General features: G+C 35.9%; 1 protein-coding gene across 2 annotated transcripts in view; it reads right to left on the bottom strand.

The window, feature by feature from the left end:
* LOC109842690 (ribonuclease E/G-like protein, chloroplastic) overlaps positions 1-8,476 on the bottom strand; it is a 22,262-nt gene extending 13,786 nt beyond the window's left edge. The window contains exons 1-7 of one of the 2 annotated variants that reach the window (XM_020411545.1): positions 8,382-8,476; positions 7,841-8,025; positions 5,373-5,634; positions 4,189-5,285; positions 2,324-2,641; positions 2,139-2,180; positions 912-1,036 (exon numbers count right to left, since the gene is read on the bottom strand). In XM_020411545.1, the coding sequence (XP_020267134.1) occupies positions 912-1,036; positions 2,139-2,180; positions 2,324-2,641; positions 4,189-5,285; positions 5,373-5,634; positions 7,841-8,025; positions 8,382-8,397 (2,045 nt within the window). In that variant the 5' untranslated portion in view covers positions 8,398-8,476. Of the gene's footprint in view, positions 1-911; positions 1,037-2,138; positions 2,181-2,323; positions 2,642-4,188; positions 5,297-5,372; positions 5,635-7,840; positions 8,026-8,381 lie in introns of those variants that run through there. The other variant, XM_020411546.1, reaches the window with a different exon arrangement.

Raw genomic sequence — 14,820 nt, 5'->3', positions numbered from 1 at the left:
ATTTTCACACTACTCCCTGTTGCAGGTCAGCTTAATGGAAAGTTAGCTTATGACTATCTTTTATGACAAATGTAAACTTCATTACAAATTTGACTGAACATCTTCAACTCCTTTTTTATTTTTCCTGTAAGTATGACATTCTAGCATTTTACTTTTTTTCACTCAGAACAGTGGAAGTTATAGATATCTAGTTACCTTCAAACTTTGATGTCTAACCTACATAACCATAATGCAATCGAGTACAAGTTTCAATTTGAGTCATTTGACTAACTTCTCGTTCAGTTAGGCTCACTTGATGATGCTTCTTTCAGGCAACTCCTTGATTATATGGTAAAAGTTGTCAATTGTTTCATTCATTACGTTAGGCATTCATATGAAAACCTAGCAACAAGCAATTTCTAGTTGACTGTAAGTAGTTGTTATGTAATATATAAAAGAAAGAGTTTAGAAGAGTTCCATAGGCATACATGAAACACCAGACTCACCAGACTCTTCTCTAGCATAAGATAATAGGTTAAGATACTAGGTTAAGTGTGAAATTATAACGTCACCATAATTATGGATTTTTAGTATAATACAAGAATTAAGATAGTATTGCAGCAACCTAGGTTCAAATAGCGGCAGGCGTACATTAAGGTGGACGTTACAGAAAGAAGGTACTACTAAGTAAAATTGCTCAGGTTTCAGTCCATGGAGGGAAAAAAAAGGGCACTCAACTAGTGGAGGCATGTTAGAGTAGCATAACTTTGGAGTTTTGGCGTAGTTGAAGGGAACTTGTAGAGGCTAAACAGATTCCACTTGATTGTAAAAATTTTAGAATACGTCTTAAAAGGGTGCAAACTAATAAGAAACTGGTATGCGACATTTTAAAACTGCAATAGTGAAAAAAGCAATGACTGCTGAGTACTGACCTTTTGCTAAGAATGTTATTGATCTCTTCTTCAATGTTATATTCATCGAAAATTGGAGATCTTCTTTCAAAGAGCTCAACACGATCACAGAGATCAGGTGCAATTTCTTCAAGATAACGGGTAACCTAAAAAATGTACTGGAATTAAGTACAACGTTCATGCATTAATGGGAAATATCAACTTGAGGAATCAAGAATTAAGCTTGAAAACATATCACGTGAATGTCTATATTCTCAACAAAAGAGAGAGGATTGCAATAGCAACGAAGACTCGAAATGTAGGTAAGACCACTTTTTTTCACTATCTGCTCCCAATATAAACTCAGGCTTCACGATTAGAAGCCATATCTCATGATAAACATAATGCAAATACGTACAAGTCAAGGTTATCGATAGCGGATAGCGTCGCGTAGCGGTGAGGCATCGCTAAGGCTATTTGGAAATATTGCGGCAAAATTGCGGTAAAAAGCGTAAAGTCAAATAGTGGTCTAATTTAGATATGTATAAATACTAAAAAAAGAAAGATTAAAGAAAAATCTAAAAAATCTAAAAGTACATATTTGATGATTTAAAGAGATCCTAAACATGAAATAGACATGTAACCATCACGTAATACCGAAGATGACTGGAGGAGTCAAAAAGTCGTCATCTTCGAGAAGAAGAGCTGAGCGGTGAGAAGACTACCCTAAGAGGAGCTCACGGTGAAGGAGGTAAGAGGAAATACTGAGGTAGGTGCCAGAGGCTATGAGAGGTGGCAGGAGTATGCCGAAAATCACAAGAGATGGTGAAATGCAATGGTCAAGGGTCGGGTTTAATTTTAAAAAAAATAAACCTCAAACCACTTTTAAATAGCAGTAAAAAAGCGAATTTCGCATGCAATCTCGCACTATTTACCGTTATGGCACACTATTAGCCGCTTTTACGAACGGAAAGCGCATATTTTACAATATGTCACCGCTATTGGACGATAGCGTAGCGGGAAGGGACAGCTAACGCTATTAGTGCCGCTATTGCGAACCTATTTACCGCTATTTATAACAGTGGTACAAGTCTAATGCAATAATGAGGAATGTCAACTTGAGCAATCAATACTTAAATTTGAAACAGTATGACATGTATAACTATTTTCACAACACTCACATGTACAGGGCAATAAAATTGAAGAGTAAGACTTTTTGTCACTTTTTGGTCACATGTATATATAATCTTTCATCAATAGAAGCCATACCTCATGATAGGTTCGAGGAGAATCTACAACCATCCTATCAACCTGAACAAGGAAAGAAAGATCAGTGACTGAGAACACAAACCAGACAAGGTATGACCTTCTCATTAAAGTGGTGGTTCAACGTTCTCATTTAAGGTTTGAGGTTTGTTTGAACAGGTAAATATATGATAAAGTGCAGGTTCAACCTTCTCATTAAAGTAATCCTGCACCACAGACAAGGTTTGACCCATTGCCCTGTGTAACATTATAGGAACTGCACCTTCGACCCCCTCTTCTGCAGCAAGAGCAGAAGATTTTGCATGTTCAACTATGCCCTTCCAGGTAGAAAGCAAGCCATCCAGGTCCTTCTGCAATTCCTCCAAAGAATGACCGGCAGCAACTGTTCGTAGAGTTAAACCAAAACCTGCGGGTTGTAGAGTTTTTGCAATCACTCTTAAGCGTGTACGTTCAGCCCCGGTGATTTTCTTTGACACGCCGATTCTATTGCAACGAGCTATTAGTATCTGCGAGACACAAAGAGGGGCTACTTCTACTCAATCTAGGCCTCAAATACTGAACATTTTTTTTTAAATTGTGGTTAATTGGAGCAAATTATAAAACCTGACTCACGACTTCAGTATTCCAAATAGTTTATCACATATGTTAAAATCAAAGCTAACTATACATGGTAGGTATGTGGTTTGTACTATTTCAAAAAAAGATGTGGGCTTATTTTATGAACATATTTTATGAGCTAATGTGTACCACTGAGTATGAGCATTATCCCTATATAAAGACAGCTGCAATATGTATAATTGCTCTTTCGTATGAGTATAATACCTGGACTAGCAAGCATTATCCCATAAAGATAAGATAAACATGATGGATTGGCTTATCTATCAACTTTTGGAAGAATCCAAAACAACTTAGGTATGATTATAAGATTAACTCAGCTCTAATGCCATTTAGCAAACTGTACATACAAATAACTCTCTGTGTGTGCCATTTAGCAAACCGTACATACAAATAACTCTCTGTGTGTCCGCAGTGTGGTGATGGTGGTTTGACTTCGAGGGTAAAGGTAGAATAGTGGGGTGAGTTTGGTCATAAGAGTTGCCATAAGTTTGAGGTGGCAAGGAGTTGTTAGGAGAATGGTCCATCCCTTCAGGTTTTCACAGGTTACTCTTGGGTATGGGGGTAACAGCTGGGACGCAACATACAAAGTAAAATCCAAAGCAGTAGAGATTGCAGAAGAAAAGTATCATGCTAAAAGAAACAAAGGCAGACAAGACCGCATAAGCTCAAGGGTTGGATAAAGCAAAAGAAGAAATAAAGACTAAAATTGACAGAAAACTCCGAGCTGCCACCAAAAAAGGACATAAAAAGGTATAAACCTAAAGAGTAGTGATAACCGTACTACAAGAGTTATGCTATGCTTGTACCACCACACACAAAAAAAGGGACCCTTTCTTGTTATTTGCAAAGAGAAATTATGACTTGTCATGTACGCCACTTCTTTGTGTAGAAGTACAACAGTAGTACAACTCTTGTAGTACATTTAGCATTTTTCAAACCTAAATATTGCTCCAGTCAGAAATACATATAGACAACATGAAGCTTTATCTCATGCATATAAAATGTATAAAGAAAATATTTAAAGCACATGTATGAATATTCATGCATTCAAACATCAACCCAGATGGCAGATTCACGATTCACACATCCAAGCATCAAGACACCCAGATACATAAGCATCAATTCTTAAGCATATGCATGAAACGAGATTTATGGACACAAACTGATGTGCATCGCATTCACATGGGAAATTACTGGAAGGATAGACTTTCATGCCTGTGCAGTAAGTTCAAGTTTTTTCACAAGTTAAACATGTTCATAGTCATCTCCAAGTTATGGGTTATTACAGGAATAAACAGATCATTGAGTAAGAGGTGCCATCAAATAGATATTCCATGATCACTGGTCGCTAACTATCAGAGGAATAAAATAAACAGTAGAAAAACAATTAGAATGGGAATCAATTTTATAGGTTTTAGAGAATGTGAATCCATACCCAGAATCTGCTTCTTAAATTTGGATAAGCAGTCAAAGCTGGACCTTTTGTCCCTAAACCCTCTTTGACCACCTGAACAATTATTTTTGTGCCTTTACGAACATGAGACCATTTGTTGTCAGTTGAATGAATATCATCGGAATCTTTCAGATCCTGCTGTATTGGTTGTGGCAGATCAGGGCCATTGGAATTTTCTGCTTCCAGTGACAGGGAATCTTCACCATACTCATCTTCCACTTGATCCCCATTTTCTTCGTAATACTCTTCATCATCATAACTCCCATTATCAAGTGCACCATTGTTCACTCTCATCTTATGGGCATTAGAGACATCCATGTCATCTCCCATGTCCTTTTCCACATAATCCTCCTGAATGAGTTGTAGAGAGTCATCTTGATGATCGACCTCCAAGAGATCATCAATGGAATCCTCATCATCATAAGAAGACTGCTCATCAGCATCAGATAACACTTTAGTTTTAGTGGTCATGGAACCATGGGCAGTCTTTTCCTTACTTGCATGATTGAAAGGAGGAAATACAAAGGGTTCTCTATTCTGTTTGATACCCATAAGGGAAGGTCGAGAAATTCCAATGTCTACAAATGCACCACCCATGTGGGGAACAAGTTTCGTAACTACACCTAAATATATGCTATCACACTGTACATTATTTTTTACTGGTTCCAGTAGCAACTCTACGAGCTTTCCATCCTCCAAAATGGCTATTCTTTGCATGGTACACACAGAAGAATTGATCAGAATGACTGTGGAGATAGGGTCCTCAGCATGGATTGGCTCGTGCTCATCTTTAGTTGCTAAGTTTTCTTCTACGCGATGTAAGTTCATAGGAAATTGTACTAAGTGCACTTCACCTTGATCAGATGGTTCCCTAAGTTCATCAATCTCTACAACGGGCACAAGGGTAGATCGAAGAAGCCAGGGTTCCTCAACAGGTTGATCTCTTTCAGACAAATCCTCTTCTGATTTTTTTGGAGGGTCCTTTATCGAGCTAGATGTAGTCTTTGTTGTATCATCAACTGAAAACTTCTCCACTCCTATCGTGGCACCATTGACACTATTCAGCATTTTGTGCTCACCTGTTAATTCACTGGAACCATTTAAGTGTTAACCTCGATGAGAAAACCTTGTGCAGTTCATCTGTGGAAGATAATACATTATCTTACCTGGAGATGAAGCTTGATGATTATCTTCCTTCAGCTGAAACATAGAAGGGTCAACATCCATCATCCATGATCCCCATGACGGAGTTGGCAGCTTATGCATTCTGTTTCTCATCCAGGAATCTCTAACCACAAGTACTTCATTTTCTTTGCTAAAAGGTATTGATAAGGAGAACTCTGGTCCTGGCCTCCAAACAATATTTTTGAAAGGCTGCTTTTCCTCTTTCAGGAAATAATTGTACTTGAACTGAATTCCACAGGGTACCTATAAGTACAAGATTCTGATAAATGGATTATCCAAACATTCACAAATAACAGTATTTGCATAAATATAATGACCTTCACCACAGTAATGATCAAAAGATTGCAAGGAAGATCAAGAATTTCAGAACACAGGAATAACATGTGGACTTTGGATAAAACAACAGCAAAAGTACAGCAGCTCAAGGGGAAAAAAGAAGGATCAATCTGTGTTCCATATTAACTATATCGTACTGAAAGAAAATACAATAATAGTAAAATAACTTCAGAAACCAGATCAAAAATATTGTAACAAACAATATATGATTGTCCATTGCCCATCTTAGGCTTCCTTCATGTTCACGGCAATGTGTAACATTATACACTGAAGAGCGAAACTTGTGTAAGTTACTATCAGGTTAGATGCATATTAAACTATTAATATAAACCTCAGTCATTCATCATCATTATCATTGTCAACATCAGAGTGCAGGTACTATAGACAGTGATTCAGTATCAATGTCCTCAAAAAACCAAAATTTCACAATTAGCTGCCGACGTGAAATTGACTGCAGGATTTCTCTGCCAAATACCAAGACAGAGACTTGACACAGAACGCAGCTGGCCAGTTAATTGCAAGGAAAACCCAACTTTATAACTGGCAAGGAAAACCCAACTTTGGGCCATGCATTTTAAAGTGAAGCAACTTACCACCAACTTCATGAAATTCCACTAGACTAAGAAAGAACTTAATAGGCCTAAGATTCTTTTTTTTCTTTTTTTAGTAAAAGGATTATAAGTTTGTTATATGCATCGTAATACTGATTTCATGTCTGAACCATGATATAAGCAAAAGAGCTATTCCCCATGGTTGTCAAAAGCAAGAAACCGAACAAAGTGGTGAGGCACCGCTTAGGCTTTTTGGGTCTTTAGCGGCAAAAGCGGCAAAAAGCACCAAGTAAAAAAAACAGAGAATTTTGGACTGGAGAAGAAGGTGGAGGAGCTTCTATTGGAGATGGAGATGGTGAGCTTCGACCGATGATGGTGATGGTGACTTTTGATGAGGAGCTCAAGAGAAAGTGATGTCGTGATGGTGGCGCCATGATGGTGAAGGCGGAGCTTGCTGGAGAAGGATTTGGAGGCAGATTTGGTGGAGTAAGGGAGTGGAGTTAGCTGGCAATGGAAGAGGATCGGAGTTTAGGTTTATTTTCGTCTCGAGTCATAGAAGCGGAGGGGGGAGAGAGAACTAACTACTAAGGGGGTTACTTAAGACAATGGTAAGGTCCAGGTTTGATTTGAGGATAATTAAACATATTTATTTTTTTTTAAAGTGTTGTGAAGCGCTTTTCAATGTTTTTACAAGCTTTTTGTCGTGTTTTCGGGCAGAAAGTGCCACTTCCACTTTTTCTGGTTGCCTTCAACAAAAGCAGAGCAGTGAGACATCACTTTCGCTTTACAAACTGCTTAAGCTGCTAAAAGCAGGGCTTTTTCAACAATGTTATTCCCAGCTAAAACTTAATGATTTAATAGATGGGAATTTATGATAAAGAATTCAGATGATTGTTTAAGCATGGTAATAATATGGGATTAGAGAATTATTTGCCAGAGACATGCTTCAGAGATCATATTTCCTGGGGCTAAAAAAGTAGAATGAGATGTGAAATCTCATGCTATCATCATCTACAGGTTTGGTAGTTGTTAATGTAACAAGGGCATACAGCTGACATGTTTTATATCTTCACATCCAGGGAGTGAGGACAAATGTGAAAAGGATGAATAACTATCAACAATTCACTCAAAAGAATGTCTTGTCATATGTCTAACAAACTTGCAGATAAATAGTGACAAGCACATTAAATCATGAGCATAAATATAAATGAATGAGAATGACCTATCGGCCATAGAAAGAAAACAAATAAAGGTAATTGATCATATTTTGTTCAATCATTAAGGTCGAAATTCCCAAAATAATAGATGATTAGTTGTAATTGTTAGGTTAACAGCCAACAAGAACATTAGACAACACTGGAGAAGCTATGTATATGTGAAGACATGTTATAAAGGAGCAAAGGCTGCAAGCCTGCAATGCTTCCAAAGGTCACTGCTTATATGTCCCAAGCTAAAACTATTCTAGCACAAGTGAAGAATAACTATTCTGGATCACAATTCACCCAAAATGAGAAAAATATGGCCTAAACGAAGAATAACTTAAGCCCCTTAATTTGAATTACCTTTATCTCAGTCATCCATACATTAACTCCTTCTGAAGATGAAGACAAGAGAACACCCATGGCTGGTTCCCAGCAACCTAAGCTAACTGGATCCCCTGTTAGAAATATAACATAGCCATCTGCTACGTCAGCTTCAATACTCCACACTACCGTGTGCAAGTCTTTACATGAGTTAACTGAGTCACCTGTAAAGAAAAAAAAAACAAAAAACAAAAATTTCAGATCGCAACCATCTGATCCAGTTATCTACCCATCAGTGACAGAAGGATTGCATGAAAGTATCAGCCATAGAAATATTCTGATTACTGCATGGTCTCAATTTGAAATGAAGAAATAACTAAGTAATATCATTCACTAAAGTCTCATTTGCAAAACACAAACACGTATAATATATATGGATCTTTAAAAAACATCTAAGAAAGGTATCCCCCTGTGAGACTCTATCAACAGAGAATTAATCTGGAAAATTACATTGTACATTGTGACTCAAAACAGTCATTTTACTTAATTGAATAAGTAAAACAAGGGTTAGAGCATATACCATTCTTAATGGACATGAAAGGTGAAATAGAGAAACAAATTTGAACCGCAAGACATAAGGTGGTCCTGAAATCAGTCTGCAATTGCCAACGAACAAAATGCCTGTCAGAACAAAAATTAAACAATTCTCAGATACTGTCAACAATTGCAAGAAACATGTGGATTATTATACAGTAAACAACATAAAATTCATGACGTTTACAGCATGTGTTTTTGTCCGTACACCATTGCTGGATCATAACCGAATCGACCATTGTGCTTGTTAAAATATCTTTTGCCTCATAATTAATGCAATAGAAGGCTGTGAATGTGATTCCACTTGACACTTTTGGCATATATTGATAATGTGATTCCCTATAACTAATCTCGTCATCATACATATTCAATGGACTATTTCATAGTTCATACTGTGATGAAATTTGGATTCACTCAAAAGCATTTGGTTCAAAGCAACTAAATCAAACGGTCAGAAACAAGCAAAGGAGGTGATTTGGGGTTTGTCCCACATCCAGTAAAAGCATCCAAGTCAAAAGGGTGAATGGATACGGGTCAATCTTTTTGGTCAAAATGGTCTTACTCTATTGTTAATTTCTCTCTTTTTTCCCAGCTCCATATAGTGCCATAATTCTCATTACTGCCTCAATTACAGAAGGGTTAATCAACTTAAGTAACTCATGAAACTTTGCGAACCAATGGAAAACAGACCAATCTGAACAAGAATTTATCACATTTACCAACAACTCCAGTAAATAAAATCAGTCGAGAGAAAATCTACACCCTTGACACTAATTCTGTAATTTCTTATGTGATTCTTTAAACATCTAAAGTATAACTAGAAAACTGACCATACTTCTTCCCATTATGTCATACAGAACTTTTAACCTAATAATTTCCCAAAAAAAATCAAAAAAAAAAAAATTCCAACCTATAATATCATACAGAACTTTTAACTTAATAATTTCCAAAAAACAATTCCAAATTTCAAATTCTACATAGACAAATTCAACCCCCAAGATTCGAACTTTTTTTTATCAATTCTATTAAGGATTGCTCACTGTACCAAAAGATTAAGTAATCACCATTATTCACTGAAACGAAAAAAAACAAGGGGAGGGGGGGGGGGGGGGGCGTGTTGAAGGAACTTACTCGGCGAGAGGAATTTCTGCTAGGGGTCTAGGTTGGAGAGGTGGAGCCGGCGGGGATTGGACGGATTTGCCCTCCGAATACGAGAGAGGGTTGGGGGAGGAAGAGGAGGGAGCAGGCACAGAGAAGCCATGGGCGGCGGCGTAATTTGGCGAGAAGAGTAGGGCATAACCGGCAATTGAGAAGTAAGGGGTGGGTGAGGAGCAGAGAGAGAGAGAGAGCTAACAAGGAGAAGTGCGGAGATGGGGATAAGAGAGGATGGCGGGCATTAGAGCGACACGATGGACGGTCTGAACCGGACCCCTGTATTGAACCGTATATGAACCTCTTCGAAAACTTTTTTATTTTTCATTTTTTAGGGAAATTTGGATGGAGCAAGCAATTTGTAAAAAGTTAAGTGCTCCCTACCCCCAATTAAAATTAAACTCATTTAGGTATTTTGATCTAAGTATCCATGCTAAAACACTCTTAGTCCAAGAAAGTATAAAGTATAATGTATTTTGTATAAGTGCCCAGTTTATCCTTTTGCACCCTTTCATAGATTGTCAAATTTTTTTTGACTTATTCGGCAACCCCTCATTAGATTATACAGTAAGAAGTGTCATGTAATTAGTTCAAGAGAAGAGAGTAGATTTGCATTAATGGCTGGAAGAGATTTTTGGACGGAAATGAAAATGGAAGGAAACATACTAAGTTCCCTTCAAATAATGCCAGAGATCCTCTTCTCTCTTTAAATTCTACTCATAAGACCTTCAACGACCAAAATATTCTTAACTTTTTCCTCTTAACTTCTCCAACAACCAAAATAGAAGAATTTTTAATATGTTTGATTTCATTGAACACCAATGCAACCCTCATTAAAGTCAATCATGTAACAAAACAAGTTTAGCTAAATTAAAGATGCACGCTGCAGAGAATTTAAAACTACCGTATAAAAGTTTGTTGATAAGTTACTCTCTCCATAAGTTTTGCGATGTCTCATTTGAGCTTTTAAAAGATGGAGATATTCTCAATATGATATATATTATCATCGTTCAATGTGGTTAAATACGATAACAATGACTGTTACTGAAAGAGATGAAGGATCCATGCATGCCATGGGAACAAAAATATAGTTTAATAAGTATTTAGAAGATTATTTTCAGGTTTTGTATACATGTTACAATGGAAACTGTGATATTTACGTATATGTGACCTATAGAAATAGCACGTGACATATCGATTTTATTTATGACATATACAAGTTAACAGTTACTTGTATTTATTACACGTGACTTATATGTATCATTATATTCAACTTGTAGTCTTCTTATTGTAAACTCATAGTTGTTAGGTCTCATGTTATGAGCCTACATCTTCTAATCTTATTTTGATGATTACAAACAATTCCTAACAGTGTTTGTCTAGTGTTTATGTTTTCTTATTAGGTATTTTAACAAACAATAAGTTGGAGGTTGGATGGATTGAGCCTACACGATCATATCAAATGGAGATTGACGGAATAGTGGAATGAAGCCATGCAATTTAAGTTGAAGACCAAAGTCAAGCTTCATTCACAACCAAGTCAAGCTACAATGAAGATCTATCAAGCTTGAGTAGATTAGTTTAAGGTTTATATAATGTGTGTTAATTCTATAAGCTCAAATATACATACACATTACATTTGTGAATTTTCATGGAAATAGGTGTTTTTATACAAAATACATTCAAATATGTTTTGGACTATACAAACCATGCTAACATCTTTTATTATGTCTATAAAATGATTACGCAAGTTTTCAGAACTTGATTTGAGCTAAAATGGAAAAAACAACATATTTAAAAAATATGTATTTTAGCACTTTTGAATATTTCTAAGTTTTCACAAATGGCAAGAGCAAATTCAAAAATTCCTTTTTCCAACATGTTCATAATTATGGTTATAAACTTTCCCAAAGTTTTACATTTTTTGGAATTTATTTGCTATTTTTAAAAGGACTTTAAAATTTATTTTTAAAAATCATTTCAGGCTGATAACATGTTATCAGTTGACTGATCAATCGACTGATGACATCAGTCGACTGATAAGTCGATTGAAGAATATGTCTGCAATCTTTAAAAGTTTCTGTTTTGTTTTGGTCGACCAGTCAACTGATGTGATCATCAGTCGACTGATAAGGTCGTCAGTCGACTAATGAGCTGAAAAATACCTACCACGGTCAGCTCATCAGTCGACTGATGAAACCCGTCAGTCGACTGACGGCCCAACGGCTAGTTTTTCCAGCCTTCTGTTTTTTTTATCTTTTTGCTGGATTTGTTTGGGTTTTGTGCCTTGGTTTTTCTTCCTATATAAACCCCTATTGTTATCATCAGAAAAAGGTTTTTGGAAGAGGGTTTTTAACAAGAGTTTTAAGTGTTTAAAAGTTTGTTTCTCAAAGTTTAAGTTTGGTGTTTGAGTTTACAAAGAGGAGGCTTGTATTTTTAATTGAGGAATTCATTCTCAATCTTCATCAACCTCTTTGTGTTTATAGAGAAGTTTTTCTAACTCAATTCTCTAGCAATTCGTTTTTGTTTTTCCTATTATCATTTATTTCTAGTTTGTTAATTGAGTTAGATTTTGTTTATACTCATTTTATCACACACACCCTATTTGAGCTTGTAGCATTTCATACATCATATATTGGGTTGTGGGATTGTGATTTGTGAGATTGAGCTTACATTGAGTTCCCACCTATTGTAGAGAATATTTTATTATAATTGAGCTTTATTGTGAGTTACACGTCGTATCACACTTGTACACCGAGAGGAGTGTGTGGTGAGAGACGGGGTTGTCCCAAGATAAGTGGCGTCGGTAGTAATGCCTAGAGGTAGGTCGTAATTCCGAGCACTTGAGGGAAATACGGGCTAGAGACCAACACTTAGAGGGTGTAGAGTGTGAGTGCAATTGTGTGTGTTGTAAATTTTCGGTGAACTAGAAAACCGAATTATGATGTGTAAATATTGTTCGGGCGAGCGTAGAAAACCTGATTGTGATAGTGGAATTCTCCCCAGGAGTGGGGAGCGGAGTCATAGGACGGAAGGTCCGAACTCCGTGATCATCTTTGTGTGTTAGAGTTTACATTAGTGTATCATTCGTGTCTACTGCTTAGTCTATTTTATTCGTCTTTGCTCTTTGTTTATATTGCTTATTCTTGCTCATATCACTTTGTATATCTATCTTGCAAGAATAATTTTGTTAATAAGTTTTAATCGACATTAATATTTAATAAGATTAGCAATAACCCTATTCACCCCCCCCCTCTAGGGTACTTTCAATTGGTATAAGTGTTTGTTGCTCTTTGATTTGAGGTCTAACCGCCTTGAGTTAAAGATCACTGGTTCTTATTATTGTTGCTAATCTTGTTTTGATATTATTTGCTTCTTGCTTGCACATATCATGAACATGCACGGGGCTCCTAGTCTTGGTTATGCTATTAACATTGCTCCTAGAATCAGTAATTTCCCCTATGAATAATGGTGTGCTAGATTTAACCTTTTTGCTAGATCTACTAATATCGATATATGGGAAATTATTGAATGCGCTTATATTGTACCCACTACGGAGAAATCCAAGTGGAGTAGTAATGATAATAGATTGCTTGTTATGAACAAGTCCTTGTTAAGATTTCTAATTGATGCCTTTGGCTTATCTTTTGCTAATAAACTTGATTCTTTTGATAGTGCTTATACGTTATGAAAATTAATAGAAACACATCAAGGAGACTTGGAGGCAATCCGACAACATTTGGAGGACTCGGCTTCAAGTTCAAAAGGAGCGTCATCTTCATGTACACGACCACTAGACGATAGCCCTAGTGAGGTATGCGAGTCTGATAACAATGATGATTTTACATTTGATGAACTCGCACATGAATATGAAAAATTATTGCATAACCATAATAAATTGAAACATAATCTTAAAGATATAAAAAGCAAGCATGTTCAATTAAAATCCAATCATGAGTTCCTTGTATCTATGTTTGATTTCATTGCAAATAAAAATATTAATCCTAAAGAATGCAATAAAAAATTAAGATTGGATATTGCAAGTTTGACTCATGATAAGAATAATGCCATGTTAGAAGTAGAAGCTAATAAAAATAAATTAGATAATCTTGTTTGCTCTACTTCTTGTGACAATGCACATATTTCAAATGATGAGTTGAATCAAATAAAGAAACGCATATCATCCTTAGATTCTACATTAAATACATGTATTGCCAATAACGAAAAGCTTATGGACGTGTGTGCAAAGTTCCACAAAAATGTTTCTAAGAAACATATTCACTATGCACACATGTATAACAAAACTTACAAGTGTTCTATTTGTGGCCGAAAAGGCCATATTGCTGTATAACAAAACTTACAAGTGTTCTATTTGTGGCCGAAAAGGCCATATTGCTAAGTTTTGTTATGATGCACAAAAACCCACCATGCCTAAATATATTGATCCTTGTGCATCCCATCAAGCCACTTCATCTCATACACATGTACACACACATAGTGATAATCATAAACATGCTCATGTGTATAAGTGTGAATTTTGTGGTCGTTTTGGTCATTTGACCAAATTTTGTTTTGATTTGAAAAATATTTCTTATTTAAAAAAAGCTTCAAATAAATTACTTTTGTTTGCAAATGATTTCCGTGCACCACCACTTGGTCAACACAAACCTTTTAGACCCTTTCATTACACACATTGTAATCGAAAAGGTCACATATATGAATTTTGTTTTGACCATATTCGTGCACCATATGCGCCCAAATGGGTTCATAACCCAAGTGTCTTGAGCTATAATGATAGGGGTCATGTCCCTAGTCTCTTCGGTACCAAGAGAAATTGGGTACCAAAATATGTTTAATCTTTAAGAACAAATTCTTTAGGTTTTTAATTTTTCATGTTCTTAAAGATGTTTTTAGTTTAAGTTTTATAAACAAAATTAAAAACAATTTTATACTTGACAATTGATTTGAAAAGTTATCATTCATATTTTTTTCATGATTCTCTTTCATAGATTTTCATATTTTTATCCTTTATGAATTGATACAAATTTTTATCAAGATGATTTTTTTTCTATACTAAAACATAATTTTTTATAGTATACATTGCTTTCATTTTTTTGGTTCAACAAAGCGTTTATGTATATGGGATCATTTTAAATTACTCTTATGATGACATTTATGTGTTTGAGCTTCCGGATCATCTAGTTGTGATTTATAATGTATTCCTTATGTGGTTTGATCAAGCTTTGCAAAACGAATTTCTTCTATTGATCAAA

This window comes from Asparagus officinalis, chromosome 5 (assembly GCF_001876935.1).
Source record: "Asparagus officinalis chromosome 5, Aspof.V1, whole genome shotgun sequence".
Taxonomy (NCBI): Eukaryota; Viridiplantae; Streptophyta; class Magnoliopsida; order Asparagales; family Asparagaceae; genus Asparagus; species Asparagus officinalis.
The sequence above is the reverse complement of the archived record's forward strand: the minus strand, read 5'-3'. Positions and strand labels throughout refer to the sequence as shown.